At 36.4% G+C, this 25163-nt stretch overlaps 4 protein-coding genes across 6 annotated transcripts; 2 read left to right on the forward strand and 2 right to left on the reverse strand.

Annotated features, from left to right (window-relative positions):
- Positions 1 to 1317: 1317 nt before the first annotated feature.
- LOC107036619 (ribosomal protein S6 kinase beta-1) lies at positions 1318 to 11306 on the forward strand. Of its 2 annotated transcripts, XM_015254687.1 has the most exons (8): positions 1318 to 1745; positions 1885 to 1925; positions 1999 to 2173; positions 4099 to 4594; positions 6019 to 6380; positions 7099 to 7229; positions 7932 to 7984; positions 11145 to 11306. In XM_015254687.1, the coding sequence occupies exons 1-8, from the start codon at positions 1659 to 1661 to the stop codon at positions 11174 to 11176; spliced, it is 1377 nt and encodes a 458-aa protein (XP_015110173.1). In that variant the 5' UTR covers positions 1318 to 1658; the 3' UTR covers positions 11177 to 11306. The 2 variants fall into 2 exon arrangements, with proteins under 2 accessions (XP_015110173.1, XP_015110174.1); XM_015254688.1 differs by lacking the exon at positions 11145 to 11306 and having other exon boundaries at positions 7932 to 10292.
- A 429-nt stretch (positions 11307 to 11735) lies between these two features.
- Positions 11736 to 15032, reverse strand: LOC107036620 (acyl carrier protein, mitochondrial). 2 transcript variants are annotated; one of them, XM_015254689.1, is made up of 4 exons: positions 14938 to 15032; positions 14647 to 14854; positions 12476 to 12592; positions 11736 to 12054 (listed from the first exon to the last, which is right to left on the reverse strand). In XM_015254689.1, exons 2-4 carry the CDS (start codon positions 14821 to 14823, stop codon positions 11875 to 11877), a joined length of 474 nt encoding a protein of 157 aa, XP_015110175.1. In that variant the 5' UTR covers positions 14824 to 14854; positions 14938 to 15032; the 3' UTR covers positions 11736 to 11874. The 2 variants fall into 2 exon arrangements, with proteins under 2 accessions (XP_015110175.1, XP_015110177.1); XM_015254691.1 differs by lacking the exon at positions 12476 to 12592 and adding an exon at positions 12632 to 12748.
- A 1455-nt stretch (positions 15033 to 16487) lies between these two features.
- Positions 16488 to 20852, forward strand: LOC107036621 (mitochondrial E3 ubiquitin protein ligase 1). The gene is made up of 4 exons (XM_015254692.1): positions 16488 to 16997; positions 17745 to 17950; positions 18421 to 18605; positions 19836 to 20852. The coding sequence occupies exons 1-4, from the start codon at positions 16893 to 16895 to the stop codon at positions 20363 to 20365; spliced, it is 1026 nt and encodes a 341-aa protein (XP_015110178.1). The 5' UTR covers positions 16488 to 16892; the 3' UTR covers positions 20366 to 20852.
- A 529-nt stretch (positions 20853 to 21381) lies between these two features.
- LOC107036622 (cytoplasmic tRNA 2-thiolation protein 1) lies at positions 21382 to 24255 on the reverse strand. The gene is made up of 5 exons (XM_015254693.1): positions 23920 to 24255; positions 23588 to 23819; positions 22879 to 22997; positions 22504 to 22692; positions 21382 to 21860 (listed from the first exon to the last, which is right to left on the reverse strand). Exons 1-5 carry the CDS (start codon positions 23965 to 23967, stop codon positions 21450 to 21452), a joined length of 999 nt encoding a protein of 332 aa, XP_015110179.1. The 5' UTR covers positions 23968 to 24255; the 3' UTR covers positions 21382 to 21449.
- Between the last annotated feature and the right edge of the window lie 908 nt (positions 24256 to 25163).

Consider the following 25163-nt stretch of genomic DNA (forward strand, 5'->3'; position numbering starts at 1 on the left):
TAACAATGAACTAAAAAAATTGTTTATAGTTCTACTAGTTCTGAATAATCCCCGAAGGATTGGTAGCCCTTGAAACCTCAAATGACCCTTCACAGCCTCTCCGATCCTTGTGACCTTCCTGACCTTGACCTACTATACTTGGCGCTAAACGCGCATAAACTTCAAATACAAAATACAAAACAATTTTTGAAGAATAATATTACAGAATTAAATATTACAGCCTTATGAGATAATTAACTTTTCGAGGTTAGGGAGAACATTAATATCTACTGAAAATCTCGAAAAATGAGGAAAAATAAATAAAAATGCTGTACCCAATATGAACATTATCGCTAGTGTCAAACTTTTTTGTAATAAATAATTCATGTTTTTGCATGTCTAAAATGGCGTGTTAAGGTGAACCGCCCTAGTCAAAAGAGAGACTGTCGTTTAAAAAAATAATTAAAGAAAAAATTTAATGCATTTCATTTCCTACACTCATCAAAGTTATAATTAATGGGAAAAATTATCAATGATGAATAATTTTTTTTGGGCTTTTTGAATTCATTTTTTATGCTACTTCAGGAGTTTTTTCATACTGCTTTAAGGTAGTACAAACATAACTTTAATTTTGAAGATTAAAATCTGAAATAAATTCCAAACGAAAATTAATATGAATAAAAACATTCTGGCTGAGTTTGTGATCAATCGTCAGTCTAGTATTATTAATAATAATTAATCTAGTTAATCTAGAATTGCAAAAATAACACAGAGTCTTACGAGAAAATGAACTTTTCATGGTTAGGAAGAAGACTAAAATCTAGAAACGATCTCGAAAAATTAGAAAAAATACATAAAAATTCTACGTCGAATATAAAAATTATCGTCAGTGTCAAACATTTGTAACAAATAATTTATGTTTCTGCGTGCCCGAAATGGCGCGTCCAGTCGAACCACCCTAGTCAAAAGAGAGACTGTCGTTTAAAAAAATAATTAAAGAAAAAATTTGATGCATTTAATTTCCTACACTCATCAAAGTTATAATTAATGGGAAAAATTATCAATGATGAATGATTTTTTTTTCTAGACTTTTTGAATTTCATTCAAAGTTCACAAGTTCATTCATTTCCCTTTAAAAAACCCCTCACCCCAAAATACCTCGAATCCCTCGGCAAGTGAGGGCTCCACCTTACCCCCGGGGTTTCCCGAGCCTTCCCGAAGGATCGCCGATCCCCCAAGCGACCTTAACCCTTCCTGATTGGCCAGCCGACCCTGGCGACGGTTCGACCACCAATCACACTCCCCCCAATTCATTCTCCCCCTTCCCCAGGGGCGAAACTCGAGACAAGTGGGGGCGGTAACTTGGCGGAGGTGTTGAAAGAGCCACAGCTGGTTTTGTTAGCATTCCATATACAACAGTGAATTATCCAACAATTTTTCCAATTTTAAAACCGTAAAATTTCAACGACATCACCACCAATTTTTCCACCATCTCGGGGCGCCAAATGGGTGACAATTTATGAGGTTAGAGGGCTCTAATAGGGATTCTGGAGGTCAGTGGGGGCTTGAGGTGTCGTCCAGTCCCGTCTGGAGTGGCACGAGGTCCCAACATTAGGGAATTATCTTGAGGAAGGGGTGGAAGACATTTTTGGAGTATTTTTATTGTCATTTCGGTAGTCATGGCTGAACTTTTTCCCTTCGAGTTGCACGATTGTGATACTGTTGGACGAGAGGAGTCTGATGATGATGTCATTGAGATTGGAGAGGTGAGATCATTTTTTTTATTTCCCCCTTGGACACTCCAAGGATTTTAAATTCACATTTCTCTTAAATTTGCATTTTTGGGTGCAAAAAAATAGAATGAAATTGGAAATTTGAGGTGAATTTTTTTCTTGTTATTTTCAGGGAGAGTACGATTCCAATCCCAACGTCAACGAAATCATCGAGTGAGTGGAGATTATTTTGGAGCTTTTGGGGGGGTCTTTCGGATGTTTTGATGATTTTTTTTTGTTGATCAAGGGCTGATGGCTGTGAGACTGTTGCCATTTCCGAACAAAATGTCAACCGTGGGAGGGAACGTGCTGGTCCACAGGACTTTGAATTGTGCAAAGTCATTGGTAAGGGTGGATATGGAAAGGTTTTCCAGGTGAGAAAGGTCACTGGAAACGATGCTGGAACTATTTTCGCCATGAAGGTGAGTTTATTGGAGATTTAGGGGGTGTTGAGGGACTTGTGGAGACGTGGGAAGATCTTGGGAAGATCACAGATAAGCCATCCATGTCTGTTGACTCGGTGACGTGACTCAGATGAGTTGAAATTCGTTTTGAAGGCTTTGGGGATTTTAACCTCAAATTTTTTATCAGTTGGAGCTGATTTTGTGGGATTTTTTTTTGTTAACTTCCCGATAGAAGAAGTTATTATCATTTCTGGTTTTAGGTCTGGGGGTGATGAGGGTGGGGAGGGGAAGAAAGTTTATGGAAATTATTCTGACACATTTTAAAAGGGTTTGGGGTTTTTTTTTAGTTTGAGGAGTCTTTCAGGGGATTTTTTTAAGCACTTGTGGTGGAAATAGTGAGGATTTATAAAAAAACCGAGATGATGAAGAAAATTTTTTTTTTCTATTTAAGGCCCGGGTGTACTATCTTTCGAATGTTATCTGAATTTTTTTTATCTTTCGTAACCCAAAATTGTCAATTGAGTGGTACATCATGTAGAAATTTCCAAAAATTATGATAGAATGATAAAAAAAAATAGAAAAAATTCTGAACTTTTTCAAAGAGCGTTTTTAATTGAGATTCAGAATGAGTTGAAAAAAGTGGAAATTACAAATATCTGATTCGCTGTGGCAAATTATCTATTAGCTGTCATTTTCCATGGTGGATAACAAAACACTAACTCCTCATGGGAAGTGACAGCTAGGTATCTCAATTTTCAAAACAGTGGTATGTAGTCATCTGCCATTTTTATGTGATAAAAGTGTGATTAAAAAATTCTCCAAAATATTACAACTTTTTTCAAAGAGCCTTTTCCGTAATAAATGTCTCTGTGCAGTGTGGGAAGATTTACGAAATCAGTCTTACCCCTGCATGATATTGGGTGACAGGCCGCCACTTGTCACCGTAAATCAGATACATTTTTCAATTTCTTGTTATTCAACTTATTCTGAATATAAATTAAAAATGCTCTTTGAAAAAATTAAGAATTTCTTCTACTTTTTTAAAATTATTCATTCATAATTTTTCAAAACTTCTGCATGATGCAGGACTTAATTGACAATTTCAGACGACGAAAGATGAAAAAAAAAACATCGAGATAACGTTCGAAAGATAGTACACTCGGGCCTTAATTCTCCGCAAAATGAATCTCTCGCAATTTTTTCCCGAAATTCCTCATCTCCCTGACAATCTGCAATTCATCAAGACGAAAAAAATACTTGCTCCTCTCTACAATTTACCACTCATTCAACTGCGGAATAGATTGAGTGAATTTCAATACACTCGCGATCCATAAAAACTCTCGTGACGTTTTTTATCGATGTCCGTCTGGATGAGATTCGATACTCGACAAAATGTCATCGTAAAATGTCAAGTAATGACTGAAGCAGGGAGATAAGAAGCCCATGAATATGGAGAGAACCAGGAAGTGCGTGTAGAACTTTTTCCCTGGGTTTTTGTTCGAATGTTTGAGCATTCGATTCAATTGTATATTTATGAGGGAATTTCTGGAGATAATGATCGTGCGACAGGGCGAGACCCCTTCGACGGTTTAACCAGGACAATTGCCGTCTCCAACCCCCGGTGTTGACCCCATTTTGACCCTCGACTTCCCCTGAAACCCCAAAAACTAAATTTTCCGATCAAACCTGTATTTTCTTCGTAAATCAGGAAACGCCGGGGTAAAATGGGTTCATGACCTGTGGTTCGAGCCGGAAATATCCCCAACTACCCCATCACCCATATACCATCCCATTCTGCCCCACCCCCTTCCAGGAAACCCCAAAAATCATTTCACAAATGACTGAAATGATTTGAATTGCACTCAAATTGCATTAGTTTGATCGAATTTCAACCGATCTCCTCCCGATAAAAAAAAATTAATATTGACTTCCACCGTCTCCAGGTGCTCCGAAAAGCCTCGATAATTCGCAACCAGAAGGACACAGCGCACACAAAAGCCGAGAGGAACATCCTGGAGGCTGTTAAGCATCCCTTCATCGTGGACCTGATGTACGCCTTCCAGACTGGGGGAAAGCTCTACCTGATTCTGGAATACATGTGTGGAGGTGAGCTCTTCCGTCACCTGAACGACGAGGGTATATTCCTGGAGGAGACAGCGTGCTTCTACCTGTCAGAGATAATCCTGGCACTGCAGCATCTCCACCAGCAGGGCATCATCTACAGGGATCTCAAGCCTGAGAACATTCTGCTGGACGCTGAGGGACACATCAAACTGACGGACTTTGGCCTCTGCAAGGAGCACATCCAGGAGGGCTCGGTGACTCACACATTCTGCGGAACAATTGAGTACATGGCGCCTGAGATACTTACGAGGAGTGGACATGGAAAAGCTGTGGACTGGTGGAGCCTGGGGACGCTCATGTACGACATGCTGACGGGTGAGTGACAGGATTTATTTTTTTATCATTTGTTTGTCATTCTTTCATTTTTTATTGATTTTTTTTTCCAATTTTCTTGAAAGGAATCAATCATTATTTCATTATTTTTTTCATGAATAGGGTGAATCGTCCAGTGTTCGAACGAATAACGTCACAGGCATTTTTAACGTAGATTTAAAAATATAACCAAGTCGAAAATGGATTTAAAAATAATTATAACTCCCCTGTACATCTCCATAGATAACAGAAAAAAATATTATGGATATTAATTGACGATACAATTAATGATATGAATACAAAAAGCTGAAAATGTGTGAAAACCCAGTAATCGAACTGCGTATTCTGTAATGCTATGGCGGCGTGTCATCGAAAACTGTTTTTTCCGCTGTTAATAATGTAACTTAGACATTTTCAATCATCACAATATCATTTGGAAATGTCATAATTTTAGTTTTCATGTATAATGTGAGGAATCTCTACCTTCTACTCATTTATTTTATAGAAAAAGTACCAATTAGTTCGATTACTGGTCTGGTTCGACCACTGGTTGGTTCATCCTGTAGACTTTATTAAGCTCTGTTCATTGACACCAATTAAAATTCAATTTCTCATACAGATTCGAAAAAATTGATATTCTTCCAAGAATCGATTTTCCAACGATCAGTCAAAATATTGTCATCAAAATGGAATTAGTGATGGCTCAAAAAATAATTTTTCAATCTTCTGCATCAATCTTTCAAAACTTCTGCATGATGCAGGACTTGATTAACAATTACAGATGACGAAAGGTGAAAAAAAAACATCGAGAGAAAGATGAAAAAAAAAACATTAAATGTCAATATGTACCAGAATGTTTCATTATTTTTCCGAGAGTTTTCCAATCCAACAAACGTAATAAAGTTCCCCTAGATTTCAATACTCATCACAATTTTCAATTATTTCTTCAGACATTTAAGCTTTGTTCGTTGACACCAATTAAAATTCAATTTCTCATTGATAAATTGAAAAAATTGATATTCTCCCAAGAATCGATTTTTCAACGATCACTCAAAATATTGTCATCAAAATGGAATTAGTGATGGCTCAAAAAATAATTTTTCAATCTTCTGCATCAATATTTCAAAACTTCTGCATGATGCAGGACTTGATTAACAATTTCAGATGACGAAAGGTGAAAAAAAAACATCCAGAGAAAGATGAAAAAAAAACATTAAATGTCAATATGTACCAGAATGTTTCATTATTTTTCCGAGGGTTTTCCAGTCCAACAAACGTAGTAAAGTTCCCCTAGATTTCAATACTCATCACAATTTTTAATTATTTCTTCAGACATTTTTTGGTCAAATGAACGGAATAAATATTTCCCCTAGATTTCCAGACTGAAAAATTCTATTAGTCATGACGACGGAATGATCTGTCAACAGGTTCTCCCCCCTTCACCTCGGAAAACCGGAGGAAGACCATCGAGAAGATCCTCAAGGGCAAGTTGATTTTGCCCCCTTACCTCACCCACGACGCAAGGGACCTCATCAGGAAGCTCCTGAAGAGGCAAGTCCCTCAGAGACTGGGCTCTGCACCCTCAGACGCTGAGCAGGTCAAGAATCACCTGTTCTTCAGGCATATCAACTGGAACGACGTCATCTCGAGGAAGCTTGAGCCACCCTTCAGACCCAAATTGACCAGTGAAGACGATGTCTCACAGTTTGACAAGAAATTCACCAATTCTGCTCCTATTGATTCGCCCCCTGAGTACACACTCAGCGAGAGTGCTAATAGAGTTTTCCAGGTAATTGTCTCAATTTATTTTTCGAGATAATGGGGGAGGGGAGGGGTGGCGTTGGATTGGACGGATGGAGGATTGACTCGGCTGATTTAATCAATTAATTGTTATTAACTGCGAAAATTAATTGTAATTAATTCAGTTGAGGCTAATTGATTGCAGAGACGGGGAAAATCGTAATACAGAATTAAAACTATTTTGTTACTTGTCAAATTGGGTAACTGTACTGTACAATTTGTCAAATATGAAATTTATCAAAAATCAATTTTTTTAATTTTTCACATATTTTATAAATCAGTAATCAAAATCGCAAGAATGAGGATTGTGTGATTAATTGAAAAATCAAATTCAGATATTTAGAATTAATGGTTTAATTATAATTGAGAATTTTTTTTTTTTCAATTTTATTATAAATTTTATTATATGAATTATCAATCAACATTAAAAAATTTTCAAATACTAAATCAATCCTAAATCAAATTTTTTAATTTTCAAATATTTCATAAATCAATAATAAATTATCAGATATTTAGAATTAATAGCTTAATTATAATTGAGAATTGAAAATTATTTTCAAATTTAAATCGAAAAGTAAGGAACTGTGATTAATTTATGGTAAACTTCTTTAAAATCATTTAATAACAATTTGTGCCATAGTAACAATTTTTCCCTCTGATTGGATCGTTGGTGGATGAAAATTTGATTTACTGGGGAATTTTCACAGGGATTCACCTATGTTGCACCGAGTATTCTAGAGGATATGTATCAACCTCGTGTTGTACACGCCAGGAGCCCCCGCAGGAGTCACTTGAAGAGCTTCTCACCTCGAAGTAATCATTTTCACCATCATCACAGGTAGAAAATTATCATTTTACATTATCATTAAAATGTAATTGTAAAAAATTGCGGTAAATTCGATTTTACGTGTTGATAATTGTATAATTATCTGGGGATGGAAGAATTTCAGGTGAAATATCATTAAACAAATTTTTGAAGAGGCTTTAATTCCCTGCAACAAATGTCTCTTGAAATTTTTTTTTCATAGATTAATAATAAAAAAAATTGACAATCGAAGGATGGAATTAATTGATGACTCAAAAAATTGATGACTTGCAGAGAAATTTGGGGAGTAATAGATTTTAGTGGGAAGAATAATTAATTTTCGTTTAATCGGGAAAATTCATTCATTGAGATTCAATAATTAATTGATTAATTAAAATTATTAATCAACCACTAAATTATTCAATCATCAAATGTCTCTATTAAAAAAATTGCTTTGAAAAATCCAAAATAATCAATTCACGAATTTTTTTCCCCAAAATTAATGATAACAATAATTGCCATTATTAACAATAAAAATTGATGGGTCTTTTTTTAGTGAAAAGCCCAGTTAATTTTTTCAGCTAGAAAAATTCATACATTGACGTTCACTAACTAATTAATTAATAATTGTTGATGAACTAATTAATTATTAAATCATTAAATGCCTCATTTCACTAATAAAAATTCCTTTAAAAATAAAAAATCATCAAGTTACGATTTTTTTTTCTCTTCCAGGCACAACGGAGTCGGTCACAACAGCATAGAAGACGCAGAGATGATAGAGATAGGTTAATAATCGCCCCCAATTAACGAAATAATTAATTAGCCCTAGATTACCACGAACTCTTTATAATTTTCTCCCATAGAATCAGTCGAGTTTCCACGATCCTTCGATCTCAGGGAAGGATAAACCTAATTAATTCAATGAATCCCCTCGATTACCCATTTTTCATTGGATAACGTAGAAGAAAAATTATCCTATTACTGATATTTAAACATTTTTTTAATTTAAAAAAATGGTGGAGGAATTTTACGTGGAATTGCACTCGACGATTCTGGGTGTTAGCAAATTTTTTCTCGTATAAATAATTTTTTTTCTTTTAATTAATTATTGATTATGCCGACGCAATTTTATCATTAATTAACGTTTGTTCATCGATTGCTGGAGCCTCCACACAGCGAAAAATTCGTAATTTTCCCGAAAGTGAGAGGAAAATTGAAAAAAATTGACGAAAATTTCATTGAGAAAATATTGAAGGCTGATTTCGTATGAATAAGAGTTCCTAAACGCAATCATTGGATTTTTTAAATGAAGTAATGATGAGAGTAAACAGTAAACAGTGTGGAATTAACGAGAAAAATTATTAATCAGTCGAAACAGGAGGTGAAAACGAAAATTTTACCGCATTTTTTCGTCTGTTTCGAATGATTAACTAATTAATTTATTGACGATTGGAATAATTGACATGTAATCGACCACTTAAACTCGATAACTGCCCAAGTGTTCATGGATTAATCGTCATACGACGAAAATCCCCCGAATTTTGTTCATTTTTTTAAACGAAATAGCGAAAGAATTTGGCGAAAAACAGTTCATTTCCTTGATTAAAATTTCGTAATTGACATGTTACATTCTCAGACGTAATATTAATAAATATTTGATAATTCATGAATTTATCCAGTGACTGAACAATTTTTAATAATTTTTTTTTCATTAAAAATCGAAATGATCAGAATTTTCAATTTTCATTTTTCACTTTCAGCTTTAATTCGGTTTTAATTACACAAACAATTGATTAATCATTAATTTATGGAATTATTTATGTTGAATCACTGGATAAATAAACAATTAGGAGGTGAGACTATGTCGTGAGTAAATGAATAATTAAAAATCATTAACTTATTATCGGATATTCGATTTAAAATTAATTGATAAGGGATGGAAAATTTAATGATAATTAATGATTTTTGTTTTGTAAGGGGACCCATAGTTAATTCACACACTTTTGTAACAAAAAAAAATGTTGTGCTTAATGAGGTGATGCTGGGAGATATGTCGAGAGCCATCGAGGTGATTCTTCAGTTTATGAAAAAATTTAATTTTGTGGTTTTTGAGGATTTTTGAGGTTTCTTTGGGGCTTTTCCCGTTATTTTTAGGTGCAAATGACTTACTGATGGCTCTTTTCAGTTACTATCTGCGGTATTTAGGTGAAATTGTGTATAAATACTATTCTGTGGGTGGATTTGATGGAGATTTTGGGGAAATTTATTTCTGGGGGTTGTCATTGAGGGGGGTGGGAGTTTTAGGGAGAAGGCGGTGTGCGTCTTGAAAAGACGAATGTTTTGCAATTTGATTTATTGGTCTAGGGCAGTTTGAAGACGAGATATTTACGATTGAAGATTTTGAATTGAGAGTTGGCAATTATTTGTTTAAATAATTGGCGATATTGGTGGTAATAATCGAGATAGAGAAAAATGGCCCGGGTTCAGAATTTTCGACTTTAAAAGATGAGTATTTTGAGCTTTGACTCGCCATTCTAGCTCAATTAGAAGCCGAGATATTGGCAATTGAACATTGAGGATAATTGAAAATGCAAATTCATTTGTTTAAACAATTGCCTATATCTCTTTAAATAATCCAGATAGAGAGAAATACTAGGAGACAAAAATGTGCGTCTTGAGAAGACGAAGAATTTGAAATTTGACTCAGCAATATAGCTCAATTAGTAGTCGGGATAACTGCAATTGAAGATGATGAATAATTGAAAGTCTGAAGTAATTTGTTTAAACAATTGGATTAATTGAACTCCAACAAAAAATGTTCGTCTTGAGAACACCCACATATTTCGCCCTAAACTTTCTCCTCTACCTCTGAAATTCCCGAAGTCATCAGCACCGAATAATTAACAACAATTGAAAAATTGTTTAAACAATTGCTCGAGCCAATTTCCATCCAATCCACCCGCGAAAAAATTAGGGAGACGAGGTGGGTTAACAGTAATTACCATTTTAGATCGTAATTTAGTGAAGGAACGATGATGATAATGCGAAAAGACGAAAAAAATGATAAAATAAAAAAATTATTAATAAACAATCTCCCCTGAGGCTTCTCTAACTAATCCATCGAATTAACAATCATTTAATCATTAGGATCACTTAACCTGGTAATTATCATGTTGATTAATTAATAACAATTTTTTACGAATCATTGATGTGAGAAAATTCATAACGAACATTGCCATGCTTAATTAACAATAACAATTGATAAAAAATTAATTAGAATCAATTAACGAAGTTTATGGTTATGTGGGCAACAATAAGCAATGGCAAGTAATTGAGGCACTGCCAAGATTTGCATTAAACTTTTTTTTAAACATTGATAATTTTTGAAAATTAAACAATCCAAGAATTGAAATAATTAATTATTTAAAAAATTGATTAAAGTGAGTAGAAAAATTGGCAGAGTAATTGTATTCAGTCGAAAGAACCATTAATTTTTTTCAGTGGAAAAGAAAACAATAATTGATATTCAATAATTAATCAATTGATGAATTATTATTAATGAACTAATTAATTATTGAATTATTTATTGACAACTAATTGGTTCATCACGTGATAATTGATTAATTCATATTTCCGATTATGAAAATGCCAGTAAATACTAAAATTAAAAAAAAAACTGGCAAAAATGATAAACAATTTGTTTTTATTCCGAGAAATGAAATTGAGTGAAATGTTTCATAAAACACAAGTGACTTATATGCTTCCATTTATCAATTATAATTAACAATTTTTTAGCTTCTAGAGGAGAAAACGTTATAAACAAATAAATAAAATAAATGAAAAAAAATCGTTGAAAATGTTGACAAAATGAAGATAAAAGCTGTTTCATCACCCGAAGATTGTGTTCTGCCCATCACCTGATCGTTCCATAATTTTTGTTTACAGTTACCACGAGACTCACTCAATCCAAACAATAATTTATTGATTAAATTATAAAAAAAAAATAATGGAAAATTGATTTTGATGTTCACAACTCCACGAGCCCCTCCCACACATGTGAGTGTAGACAGAATTATTTTAAATAAAATACGATGCGATGTCTAACGTAAGAAACTGTTTTTTCAATGTAAAACGTCGATAACTGATTCTACCCTTAATCAACAAATTAATTAGTTGGGAATGGGTGGAGCGAATTGAGCGCGTGACCTTTCATTTCAAAGATAATTTCATGCTCTTCGAAACGAAATTTGACTCATTCGAATCCATCGATGCAATCCAAAGATATCGCCGATTGAAGCCAACGGAAATTTTTCTTCAATTTCTTAATTAACAAATGGATTACACACCAACGACCGGAGCTAATTGAGGCTGTGACGCCTCATTTTAAAGACAATTTCATGCCCTTCAACGTGAGATTAGACTCATAAAAATCCACGGATTCAATCAAAAGTAATCCCCAATTTTATAAAACGATAAAATTAAAAATATGGCAAAAGGAGAAAAAGCACGTAAAAGGTGAAAAAAAATCGAAAAATATAATTCTAACGACACGTACGTTTTATTTATTCTATGTACAGAAGAAAAAGGAATCCAGTTGAGATGATAGCGCACTAATATCAAATCATTCTTTTCTTATTTGGTTTTTTTATGAAAAAAAAATGTCGGAAATTAATCTCTATTCGTAGATGTCCTCCTTATCAGCGATGTAGCGTACAATGTCCCCGGGTTTCATGAGTTTCTCAGCATCAACGTCGGGTATCTCGAACCCAAAGTCATCCTCGATGGCCATGATGACCTCCACATGGTCCAGAGAGTCAAGACCCAGATCATTCATGAAGTGAGAATCCAGTGACAGCTGAACAAAAATTCTCCCATCACAAAATCGTCGTTATCTCGGGAATCAGAAGAGATAGCGCAAAAAGGACAACACCACTGCATAGCCAGGAAAATTTCCTATTCCAACCCCCGGTCACGAACCCATTTTGCCCCATCAATCATCCCCTCCCCGGGAAAAAACGATTTTCACACTCGAATCGATAGTCCTCGGTTTTTTAAAAACAAACGGGGCAAAATGGGTTCAACAAGAGGGTCCGGAGTCGGAAATTTTCCGGGCTATACAGTGGGGTCATTTTCGACCCCATACCTCTCCATCTTCCCCCCCAAATCATTGATTTTTCAATCGACAGTTAACGAGATCGATAGAAAAGTCGATGAATTGTTGAAAAATAAATGAATAATTAATGATAATTGGGATAAGAGCCACGAGTCAATGATACCTTATTCACATCGACTTTGTCATAGAGTTTGAGGACCAAGAGAACCCTTTCACGAATTAAATCGAGTGTCAATGGTTGTTTACCACTGTAGAAACGTGTCAGCTCGACTCGTGGCCCCTGCACATAAAAAATACAATTTTTGTGGTTAATAGTCACCTTATCGGCTGATATCTTGTCGTATGCTGCCACCACTTTTAAAACTCTCTCCTCGATTTCATTGGGAGTTAATTTCTTCTTGGGGGGCCAGGTTTCTTCTTGTCTTACTGTTATTGCCTGGATTTATGAGAGATGTGAATATACTTTTGTTGGGGAGTCAAACCAAAGTATATTCAAAATCACAAAAAATCAAAAAAATCAAAAGCACAAAAATTGCCAAAGTATTTATAGAAATCGTGACTGGAAAATCCCAAATTGTTCCATCTCCCCCCTCAAACCCTCATATCCCACCCTTAAGGGCCTCACCCCCTGCCCAACAATTTAAAAAATGCTGAAAATAAAAAAAATCTAGATTCTTAAAAATTCACAAAAATTCCAAAAATATTTATGAAGAATCCTGACTGGCAAATCCAAAATTGTCTCATCTCCCCGCTTCAAACTCTCATATCCCACCCGTAAGGGCCTCACCCCCTGCCCAACAATTTAAAAAATGCTGAAAATAAAAAAAATCTAGATTCTTAAAAATTCACAAAAATTCCAAAAATATTTATGAAGAATCCTGACTGGCAAATCCAAAATTGTCTCATCTCCCCGTCTCAAACCCTCATATCCCACCCGCAAGGGCCCCCACCCCTGCCCAACAATTAAAAAAATACTGAAAATTAAAAAATTCCATTCTTAAAAATTCACAAAAATTTGAAAAACATTTATGAAGAATCCTGTCTGGCAAATCCAAAATTGTCTCATCTCCCCACCTCACACCCTCATATCCCACCCGTAAGGGCCCCACCCCCTGCCCAACAATTTAAAAAATGCTGAAAATCAAAAAAATCTAAATTCTTAAAATTTCACAAAAATTCGAAAAACATTTATGAAGAATCCTGACTGGCAAATCCAAAATTGTCTCATCTCCCCGCCTTAAACCCTCATATCCCACCCGCCAGGGCCCCCACCCCTGCCCAATAATTAAAAAAATACTGAAAATTAAAAAATTCCATTCTTTAAAATACGCAAAAATTCCAAAACTATCTATGAAGAAGCCTGACTGGCACATCCAAAATTGTCTCATCTCCCCGCCTCAAACCCTCATATCCCACCCGTAAGGGCCCCACCCCCTGCCCAACAATTTAAAAAATGCTGAAAATAAAAAAAATCTAGATTCTTAAAAATTCACAAAAATTCCAAAAACATTTATGAAGAATCCTCACTTGCAAATCCAAAATTGTTTCATCTCCCACCCTCAAACCCTCATATACCACCCGCAAGGGCCCCCACAACTGCCCAATAATTAAGAAAATACTGAAAATTAAAAAATTCCATTCTTAAAAATTCACAAAAATTCGAAAAACATTTATGAAGAATCCTGACCGGCAAATCCAAAATTGTCTCATCTCCCCACCTCAAACGCTCATATCCCACCCGGAAGGGCCCCACCCCCTGCCCAACAATTTAAAAAATGCTCAAAATCAAAAAAATCTAAATTCTTAAAATTTCACAAAAATTCCAAAAACATTTATGAAGAATCCTGACTGGCAAATACAAAATTGTTTCATCTTTCCCCCTCAAACCCTCATATCCCACCCGCAAGGGCCCCCACCCCTGCAGAACAATTAAAAAAATACTGAAAATTAAAAAATTCCATTCTTAAAAATTCGCAAAAATTCCAAGAACATTTATGAAGAATCCTGACTGGTAAATGCAAAATTCCCCCCCCCCCCTCAAACGCCACCCGGATCCCCGTCCCCAATTATTGAATAAATTAAAAAAATTTCTGAAATTCCAAAAATTCCCAAAACTTATTTTTAAAAAATCCCGATTGTAAACAAAAATTTGCTCTTCCCCCCTCCCGCCCCCAGCTCCGCCCAATATACCCCAGCCCCTTAAAAAAATCCAAAAATGCAAAAACTGAAAAAAAAAATTATAAAAATGTTTTGATGCCGCAGTTACATAAGACCCACAACCACTTCCCTCGCCAATAAAATAATGAATTCACTAAAATGTGAGTGACTAAATACCTGAACATTGGTGGATGCGAGAAGTGCCTTGGCCCCCCTGAAATTCGTGTGAATGAGTCGGGATCCGTTGGCGGAGGCGAAAAGCGCCTGGCTCCGAGCCCTGAATCCCGTTGCATTGATTCCCCTGATGCACCCGGTGCCCCTCGACAACAGTCTGACACTGCTCAACGACGCCATTTAATCAACCACTACAACTCACTCGATTAATCTAAAGGAGAAGAACCAGTAAATTAATCAATTGTCGAAATTCCGTCGGCAGTTTTTATCGGTTTGTCGGATTACGGGGCTCACCGAGAGGTTAGGGAGAATGAACGAGTGTTGGAGACGTACCCCCACTGTTTCGCGATCAGAGCAATGACTTCCGGTGATGGAGAGAACGTTCCCAGTCGTTGATGAGGTGAATCCCCTTTTTATCGGGTGTAATTCAGTCAAAGAAAAAAAAAAACCTGATCTTTGGAATATGCTTGAAGCACTATTTTCACTGCCGAAATTCCCCGAACGCTGTTAAGGCGCGTAATATAATTTTTTTAGGCTTAAAATGCGTTTTCCCTTGCTTTCACATCTTTAATTATTTTCCATTATTTTTCAGTTTTTGCATTTTTGGATTTTTTTAAGGGGCTGGAGTATATTGGCGTGGAACAAGGGGCGGGAGGGGGGGAGGAGCAAATGTTGGTTTACAATCCGGATTTTTTTAAAATAATTTTTGGAAATTTTTGGAATTTCAGAATTTTTTTTAATTTATTCAATAATTGGGGAGGGGGATCCGGATGGCGTTTAAGGGGGGGGGCGGTGGGGGGGGGGGGGATTTTGCATCAGGAAAATTTTGCAGTCAGGATTCAGTCGGGGGTAAAAGGCGATAGGGGAGAGTGGGGTAAAATGGACACTTTAGACTTTTTTAAAATTAGTCATAACTCAGAAACAAATTGATCAATTGAGCTCAGTTTAGGCTCGTCACAAAGGAAAAGAATTGTTCTTTGTATTAAAAAAAATGTATTAAATTTTATCAACATTTCAACCCCTCATTAGCATTTTAAAAAAAGTCAAAAGTGTCCGTTTTACCCCAACTTCCCCTACTCATAACTCAGAAACAAATTTATCAATTCAGCTAAGTTTAGGCTCATCACAAAGGGAAAGAATCGTTCTTTGCAATGAAGTAAAAATTATTAAATTTTATCAACATTTCAACCCGTCATTAACATTTAAAAAAAAGTCAGAAGTGTTCATTTTAGCCCAACCTCCCCTGAGTCAATTTTGACTATTGACCAGTTTTCAATCAATATCTCAGAATCCAAGGGAGATAGCAAATTTTTTGTTATAACCTTTTTTGTGGAGCCTATTGAGCGCTACAACAAATGTCATTACGAAAATTTCGCTATCTCCCTTAGAATCGGAAATATTCCTCAAAAACTCAACTGGGAGATAAGTTCCACTTCACTACTGAATTTATTTTAAGCGTTTAGGGAAATTTGTGGGGGTTGAAAGGACCCAAGAGATCCTGAAGAACATTTCGGGAATCAACTGGGGTCCGAGTGACCCCCAGAACCATCGAAAAACATCTCTGAGATCCTGTGGGGGTGGAAATGACACCAGAAACGCAAATCCAAGTCCTAAATCTCTGTTTCAACGATTTCAATTTCCACAAAATAACCAAAAAATTTCTTCTTCATGACTTTGAAAACGTTAAAGGGCCTTGAAAGGGGTTGAATGGGCCCCACAATTCTTTAAAAACATCTGGAACCTTCAATGGGGGTGAAATCAACCCCATAAATTCAAATTTCCGGAACAGAACCGATCTTTACCCAGTCAACAAATAAAATTTCTATTTTATCGACGCGATTATTGAAAAGATTTGGTCAAAATTGTTTTTATTTCTCCGACAGTGTCTTCGGGGGTTGAATGGACCCCGGGGGTGTCTGGGGGTCCTCCAAAATTCCAGCGAATAATGCAAAATTGTTGTTTGGAAATTAGAGCAATGATTTTTTAATAATTCGCAAGTTTTGGGTTTCGAGGAGCAAAGAAAATTGACAGCAAACGTTGAGGGCTATTTCTTTGGAGTTTTGAGGATTTTTAATGTTGATTGAGACCCCAGGGGCCGGAAGTGAGTAAAGACAGCCGTTGGGGAGATTTTGTGATTGGAAGGAGCGAAGAATAAATTTTTTTCTGAGGTTTTGGGAGGAAATTTTGGACTTTTGAGGTTAAGAGGATCTCGCAGGGAATCGGGGGATTTCCAGGGATTTTTGGGCATCATGGAGTACCTTGGGGAGGCCCTGGCACTGGGGTTCGATAGCCTGATCTTTGGAATATGCTTGAAACACTATTTTCACTGCCGAAATTCCCTGAAAGCTGTTAAGGTGCGTAATATTATTTTTTTAGGCTTAAAATGCGTTTTCCCTTGCTTTCACATCTTTAATTATTTTTTAATTTTTAAATTGATTATTGAGGTTTAGATTGATTGACAGGTGCTCATTTAATTCGTGAAAAATCTCTGTACTCCAAAATTTTGGATTAATAAATTTGGATTTCACTATAATTTCTGTAATTTTGTGTATTTGTTTATTGGAAGCCACGTGAATAAATAGGACACTTTTCTGATGAGTGATCTCATAGTTTAATAAACCCAAGTTTTATCGTTCAATAATATGATCGAATTGTTTTTGCTGTTTTCAATCCTCTTCAAATTTTTAGAATGCAGAAATTTGCGACATTGGTGAGAACCTGAAACTAGTGATATGGCTTAAAATGCCTTTTCCTTTGTTTTCACATCTTTAATTATTTTTTTAATTTTTAAATTGATTATTGAAGTCGAGGTTGATTGGCAGGTGCTCATTTAATTCGTCGAAAATCTCTGTACTCCAAAATTTTGGATTAATAAATTTAGATTTCACTATAATTTCTGTGATTTTGTTGATTTGTTTATTGGAAGCCAGGTGAATAAATAGGACACTTTTCTTAAGAGCAATTAGACTCGGTTTTTATTCAGACACGTTCTCAATTTTCTCCAGGAAGAGTGATCTCATACTTTAATAAACCCAAGTTGTATCGTTCAATAATAAGATCGAATTATTGTTCCTCTTTTCAATATTCTTCAATATTTTTAGAATGCAGAAGTCTATGAAATCGGTGAGAACCTAAAACTAGTGATAAAGGAGAGACCAGAGAATAAAATAGAATACGTAGCCCTGAGAGGCCCAGTCTCAGCTATTGGAAAGCCTCTCTACGGAGTACATGATAAATCGATCTCAGGAGTTGTTCAGAAACTCTCGGTGAAGGAGCATGTGGTCGCCAGAACGACAGCTGGATTCTGGTAAATAATGAATAAAATAGAAATCACTCCACAAGTTAATTATTCCAATGATGAAATGATGAAGAACAGGAGTTGAATCCAGAGAAAAGTTGCAAACGACATTCACTCAGGGATCGACATCAATAATTAGATTATCAATATTGCGAGAAGTTGCACCTTAACATAATCGAAGTTTACTTATCTTCATAAAAATTTGAAAAATAATAAAATAATAAAAAATCATTGATTTTATTATTGCACTGAATTTTCAGTTGACTATGAATTAAATAATTAGGATTGTAAATATTTAATTGATGATTAATTCAATAATTTAGGAATTGTTTAGTAATATTAACTGATTGACTAATTAAAAAATTAATTGTATTTAAAATTCATGATTATGCCGAGGTCTGCCTTCATTTTCTCGAATTTAATTAAAAATTAATTGTTATCTGCTGCTGAAAATTAAGTAAATCGATGGAATTTTCAAGGTCTGCTCAGGAGAGGACGATGCAGAAGATCTATAAAACAGTTCCGTTTGCCCTGAGGCAAGGAAAACACAGTGTAGAGATCCTGGAACCTCTTACTGCAGAAATTCTGGACATGGACGTCATCTCTGACGAGTTTAAACCCAGTGCACCAACGATAACTGATCACATCTGGGGATTTTTTACTGGTAAATACTCCATTAACCATTAACCAAAAATAATTTTTGCAAAAATTTTGATAAAAAATCGATGATTTCCCATTCGAAAGATCGCGATCATTTCTAACCGGATCAATTAAAATCTTGCCTCAATGTTGGTTGCCAACATTGCCCCAACATTGGTAGCCGATATTGCCCCAATATTGTCCCAACGTTGGTAGCTGATAGCCATCATTGCCCCAACATTGGTAGCCAATATCGTTCCAATATAAGTTGCCAACATTGTCCCGATATTGGTAGCCAATATTATCCAAACATTGAGAGCCAACATTGTCCCAATGTTGATATCCAACATTGCTCCAATATCGCCCCAATATTAGTAGCCAACATTGTGCCAACATTCCCCCAACATTACCCAAACGTTGAGAGCCAACATTTCTCCAATGTTGGCAATCAACATTGTCTCAAAATTGGCAGCCAACATGGTCCCAACGTTTTCCCAACATTGGTAGCTGATGTCCAACATTGTCCCAACATTGCCCCAACATTGGTAGCCAACATTACCTAAACGTTGAGAGCCAACATGGTCCCAACGTTGGCAACCAACATTGTCCCAATGTTGGTAGCTGATAGTCAACATTGCCCCAACATTGGTAGCCAATATCGCCCCAATATTAGCAGCCAACATTGTGCCAACATTACCCCAACGTTGAGAGCCAACATTGCTCCAATGTTGGCAATCAACATCTCAAAATTGGCAGCCAACATGGTCCCAAAGTTGGTGGCCAACACTGTCCCAACGTTTACCCAACATTGGTAGCTGATAGCCAACATTGTCCCAACGTTGATAGCCAACATCGCCCCAATATTAGTAGCCACCATTGTGCCAACATTGCCCCAACATTGAAATTGTCCATCTTCCCCTGAATATCAGTTTCAAAATGAATTGCTTCAACAGTAGATAATGCAATCAATCTCCCGATCGAATTCGTTCACGATGTCATTGGAAAGAATATTTCAAATCACAATTGGATTCATTTAAACAATTATTTTTTCAGTTATCGTAAAAAAACGCCACATACACGCACACACACACATGCATGCGCACATACATCGGGACATGGTCGAAAAATAGTATATTCGAGCTTCGAAGGCCAAAATCAGTTATCCTGACGGAAACAATGTAAAATTTCGGATTTGACCAGTACAATGCTTCCACTCGGAAGCAATATAAACCACCTTCATTCTCAATTCTTCAAGGTGTCCGTCAAAGAGGTCTCCAGTCAACCGAGGAGATGCTCCGCGAGGGTGTCACCATCACCGCCCTGGGTGAGCTCTCGACCTCCCCCGAGTCCCCAGACAAACTCATACTGCAACCGCCCCTCAACACTCCGTTCTACCTCACAACAATGTCCGTGGGCTCTCTCCTCCGCAAGCTCGACGAACGTCGGCGAATCTATCGCTGCTTATGCCTCATGTTCGGAGCAATCGGTCTAGTCATCGGTGGAATTGTCGTCAGGAGGTACTGGAAGGATCGAGAGGAGCAGAGGCTCGCCGAGCAACTCAGGAGGAGTCTCGCTGAGTCCAGGAAGGAGCGGAGACAGAGGGTGAGGGAGAACGACCTCAGGGAGGATCAACTCTGCGTTGTTTGCAGGACAAACCCCAGAGAAATTATTCTACTGCCCTGTGGACACGTCTGCCTCTGCGAAGACTGCTCGGATGACATTGACAACGGCTGCCCGGTCTGCAGGGCAACCATCGAGCACAAGAATCCGGCTTACATCATTTGATGAAGCTTCACTGATTAATTGTTGAGAATTTTTTTTTTCATAGTGTTGATACGAACTGCAGGAGAATTTTATTGGGGGTGGACTGGATTATATTGGGCGAAGTGAAGGGATGGATGGAGAGATTTTCGATTCGAAACTCTGGCTGGCGTCCCCTTTTTGCGTTCTAGCGAAAAGTTGATTTTGTGGAAATTTTCGGTTGATTTTCTTGGAGAGAGGGACGACGACAGATGTTAGATGTGCCTCATCACATAAACCTTAACGTCGTGAAGATTTTTAAAGATGATACCTCAAAATTTTCTCAAATCTAAACATAATAAAAGCGGACATTCACTCCTTTTTAATGAACAAATAAATGAATAGATAATGATCAAAAATAATATGCATAAATCACTAAAAAATTCAATCATCCACAAATTGTTTCTTCAAATAATGATGTTCATGACGAGTTCAACTTTCAGAGGAATTAAAAAGTCAAAGCAATCCACTACTTTTCCTGTAATTTATTCACCCTACAAAAATACTTTATCTTACAATTTGCCCTAGATGTATTCAAGGTACTGAACATTAAGGGTGCCAAGTGAATTTGAAAGAAGATTCAAAAAAAAATTTTTCTTTCCCTCCATCATTGGAGATATATGTATTCATCCATCCGACGAAATTTCAAATCCGCAACCAGAACTAGACATCGAGAAAATAAATGCGGAAAGTCCTCTGTTTCGCGTGACGAATCTCGAGAAAGCATGGGATCAAATGGGTACGGCGGGTTGAAATATCTCTCTTATTCACCCCGGTACCCCATTGTTTTTTGTCGCCATCACATTGAACACATCATTCCCCATATCTTCAAATTTTTTCAAATTTTTCTGGAGTTCCTAGGGGGTTGAACGTTCAATTTAATCAAAACTCTTTAAGAGGCCGTATATAAGACTGATTTTGTTTATTTAATTTCTCGATATCCATAAGTTCTAAAATTTAAAAATTGTCACCGATGTTCACCATCTGTCTAATACTATTAATTTAAAAAATTATAACTTTGTTGGTGAATGTCAATTTTCAAGGTCATCGCCAAATTCACTTGGCACCCTTAAATTAAATCAGGAGAAATATTGGAGGTGGCGATTTGCAGAGCCTTCTGCGACTTTCCGATCCCCAGCTTGGGAAGTCCCCTGTTGAGACCCTCTAATAAAATGCAAGCCTTGCAGATCTCCTGACTGGAGACGAATCCACAACGACTGCAGTTCCTCCTCACCGGCATCTTCACACCCTCGGTGTCGACGACCATCCTCTCCCCGGAGTGAATGATGTCGATGATCGAAGACGGTCGGATCTTCTCCAGATCCTTCAGGAAAGTCCTCGCGTGCCCTCGGTACGCATTCGGGGCGAAGACACACTCCGTTGAGAAGTACACGAGTTTCTTGAAGTACGCGTACATCACTATTTCCTTTTCGTAGGTGTATTTCAGGGGCTTGCAGCGCATTATCGTGTCTGCGCCGGACTGGAAGGCAGAGCAGATGAAGATTGGAATGGGCAGCAATGGAGATATTCCATCATTTTTTTTTGTATTTGGAAACTTATAAATTAACGAACGTTGTCATATTTTTTTCAAAATTGGGAGATTTGTGAACGTGAAAATGAACAGTAAAATTGGTTTTTCATCACTAATGCGTAATATGCAATTTATTCAGATTTCATTATTTGAGATATTGAATGGAGATTATGAAAAAGTATTATTGAAACTATCAAGACTCTTTATTATTTGCCATTCATCTCGAGAATCAATCATTTTAGCGAAAAATATTATGAGAACAAAATTCAGTTTACGAAATTCCCAACGAAAAATGTGTTTTGGTATTTTCTCATAAATCCACTCATTATCCCTGTAATTTCAGGTTGAATGAAGTACCTCATCTCATCACCTTGCAATCGGGATATTTCATACATTTTTATAGTAAAAAAGACATCAATTTAAAAATTCTATCTTAAATTCAGGCATAATGTCACGTGAATTATGAAATAAAACAACGAAAAAATCCTTGAAATATCCCTATTGATTAAATGAATAAGTAAACGGCTCTTTGAAGATCAAATATAGTTAGAAAAATATAGTCAGAAAGAAGAGTGTGAAAATGTATATTTACAGTTATTATCGAAGTGCACCTGGAGAGTCTTGCAATATCTCCCCTCAGGATGTTCATCAGGACCGTCTCGGCTATGTCATCAGCATTATGGCCAGTGGCAATGCAGTCCACGTTGAGGAGCTGGGCGCCCCTATCCAGTGCCTGTCTCCTGAATACCCCACAGAAGGTGCAGTTATTTTTCCTACCAATCTGAAAATTCGTGCAGAAATTGAATAACTTTATTAGATTGACATTGAATTGAATCATATTAGTAAAATTAAATCAAAAGTTGAGTTAAATGGAATTTAAAGTCAAGTTAAGTTAAATTTAACGTTAGTAATTGAATTGAAATTTTTAAGAATAATTTTTTGTCAATTGTTGTGAAATTGCAAACACCTGGGCGACAATTTCATCCATCGTCCATCCGTACAAATCCTTATACGATAGAATTTTTAAGGGCATTTGGTAGTCATCCCTGTTCTGCTCTACCGTCTTCAAACTGTCGTCTCTGTATCCTGAAAAATGGAATACAAAATTATTTCCAAAATGTTGAGATGAAATTTCTGGTGAAGTGATAGAACGTATGAACTAAATTGATAATTAGTAATTTCAGACGAGAACAAAGAACTGTCGGTTATAGAAAGTGCCTCCTGATATTTTATACTAGTCATTTGTGTTCTACATGTTTCATGAGATGTGAGAAATTGATTCATCAATTTTTATAAACAATAATTATCTGATATTCTTGTGGGATAGATAATTATTTGAGAGGCAATTCATGCAAAGAAAAGTCGTTTGAAAAGAGTATTAACAATGTAAAATTCACTATTTTTAACAATTAGGACCCATAAAAAAGTAAATTAATAAATTTATCAAACATTTCCTTTTCTAAACGATTGAAAAAATCGAAAAATAAACCATGGAAATTCCTGTAATGGAATTAAGAGTGAAAAATCCCCAATTATTCATGGGAAATAGTTAAATTCTTCGAAGACCAATTACAAAAATTTGAATAACATATTTTAACAAATATGTTATTCAATTGTTTGTTCAATAAATAAAAGCATTATTTAAATGACAAAATGATTAAAAACGAGTGACTCACCAGTGATTCCTTCGTCGATAGACAATAAGAATAAATCCAGGCCATAATTATACCTGTCGTTCAGCAATTTGAGGACATAAGCAAGAACTGTCGAGTCCTTCCCCCCAGATGCTCCAATGGCCACTTTATTCCCCGGTTTAAATAATCTTCCCTTGACAATTGTGTGATGAATCTCTGTCTCGAAGGCATAGAAGAAGCACTCCTTGCACAGGGCATCGCCAGTCTTCGGTCTCTGTCCGGCGTAAAATCAAAGTTTTCATTCGTTTTTCATAATATTAATTCAGTATTATCAATTCCGAAAATACAATTATTCATTTACTAATGAAATTCACCTTGAGAATGGCATTTTTTCCGCACTTTGAGGAGCACTCGACAGGCATGTTTTTGTTTTTGTTCCTCTAACCTCTCTTTTTCATCGCAGATGATCGGAAATTCTCGGATTATTTCGTGTTATGTGAATGGGGTAAAAGTGCAATTACATAAAAAAAAAACAGATGGTAAATCTGCTTAAAAAATTGGCCGACTGATCGCTAAATTTGGAAAAAGGTGAGAAATCCGTACAAGCCGATGCGTTCGAATGTCAATCAACATTGGAAACAATCAATAATAACACTATGGATTGAAAAAACTTTCAAATGAAAGGTATACGCTAGCTGCCTACCGCCGATTGCGCCACTTGTGGCGGAAAATGACTTATTATAGGCAGAAAAAACAAACGATTGAAACATTTCTTTTTCAATTTTCACTTGTCACTGAATGTCATAACTCGAACTCGAATGTCAACACTCGAATTGAATGAAATCACTGCAAAATTCATATCAAATTATGGACATTTTTCAGTCGTTTTTACTTTGGATGATGTAACTTGCTTGTCTGTTTGAAGGTTTAGTTTGAATTCAAAATTCAAGCGATAAAGCTATGAAGTTAGTCATTAACACCCGAAAGTTACCAAAAGACACCGCTGAGGCGGCGTTACTAGTGCTCTTTATGAGATACGCAGCTAGCGTATAGGGTTACGAGTGAAATCCATCAATCTGATCCATCAATAAATCTCACTGCAAAACGCAGCAGAATGACATCCGCGAGAAATCCCTTCAGATTCGTGCTCCCACTGAGGCACATCGCAACAGTGAGAGCAGTGCAACTGTTGTGGAGAAATTCGCAAGGTAAAGAAGAGATAAAAAATTTCTACAAGACCGCGAATCTCTTGATATGCCCAACGCCTCTGCCGGATGATTCAATGATCCGACACCTGGAGAAGTCCATCGAGAGATTATCAGTTCCATCTGTAATCAAGCATGAGCTGAAGGCCTACGTCCAGCAAATGGTCTGGGACGCCATGTTCTGGTTGCACACAGCTGTGGAAACAATGCAGCTGAAGTACAAGCTTGATGACAATTCCATGAAGAAGCTTTTCTACTTCATTGACAACCTCTCGTGGAACGATCGTGGATATGTGGATGGTAGAGCCATGCTGAAGGCTTACGTCAGCATCAAGGAGACTGTTGATTTCGCGACTTGGTGCCAACTGTGCCACTACTGCATTGAAGATGACATCGTGAGATTATCGAGGAGC

This window comes from Diachasma alloeum, unplaced genomic scaffold (genome assembly GCF_001412515.2).
Source record: "Diachasma alloeum isolate Michigan unplaced genomic scaffold, Dall2.0 Dall_scaffold_00210, whole genome shotgun sequence".
Lineage (NCBI taxonomy): Eukaryota > Metazoa > Arthropoda > Insecta > Hymenoptera > Braconidae > Diachasma > Diachasma alloeum.

Bases quoted from the DNA above. Each gene is read 5' to 3' on its own strand.
- LOC107036619 (XM_015254687.1), top strand. From the start codon at position 1,659: ATGGCTGAACTTTTTCCCTTCGAGTTGCACGATTGTGATACTGTTGGA. The intron at 4,595-6,018 runs GTGAGTGACAGG...ATCTGTCAACAG, and splicing joins CATGTACGACATGCTGACGG to GTTCTCCCCCCTTCACCTCG. The intron at 7,985-11,144 runs GTTAATAATCGC...TTTTGTTTACAG, and splicing joins CGCAGAGATGATAGAGATAG to TTACCACGAGACTCACTCAA.
- LOC107036620 (XM_015254689.1), bottom strand. From the start codon at position 14,823: ATGGCGTCGTTGAGCAGTGTCAGACTGTTGTCGAGGGGCACCGGGTGC. The intron at 12,593-14,646 runs GTATTTAGTCAC...TTTTATGTGCAG, and splicing joins TCGCATCCACCAATGTTCAG to GGGCCACGAGTCGAGCTGAC. The intron at 12,055-12,475 runs GTATCATTGACT...ATTTTTGTTCAG, and splicing joins ACAAAGTCGATGTGAATAAG to CTGTCACTGGATTCTCACTT.
- LOC107036621 (XM_015254692.1), top strand. From the start codon at position 16,893: ATGGAGTACCTTGGGGAGGCCCTGGCACTGGGGTTCGATAGCCTGATC. The intron at 17,951-18,420 runs GTAAATAATGAA...GGAATTTTCAAG, and splicing joins AGAACGACAGCTGGATTCTG to GTCTGCTCAGGAGAGGACGA. The intron at 18,606-19,835 runs GTAAATACTCCA...CAATTCTTCAAG, and splicing joins CATCTGGGGATTTTTTACTG to GTGTCCGTCAAAGAGGTCTC.
- LOC107036622 (XM_015254693.1), bottom strand. From the start codon at position 23,967: ATGCCTGTCGAGTGCTCCTCAAAGTGCGGAAAAAATGCCATTCTCAAG. The intron at 22,998-23,587 runs GTGAGTCACTCG...TCCATTTTTCAG, and splicing joins TATCGACGAAGGAATCACTG to GATACAGAGACGACAGTTTG. The intron at 21,861-22,503 runs GTAAATATACAT...TCTGCCTTCCAG, and splicing joins GGTGCACTTCGATAATAACT to TCCGGCGCAGACACGATAAT.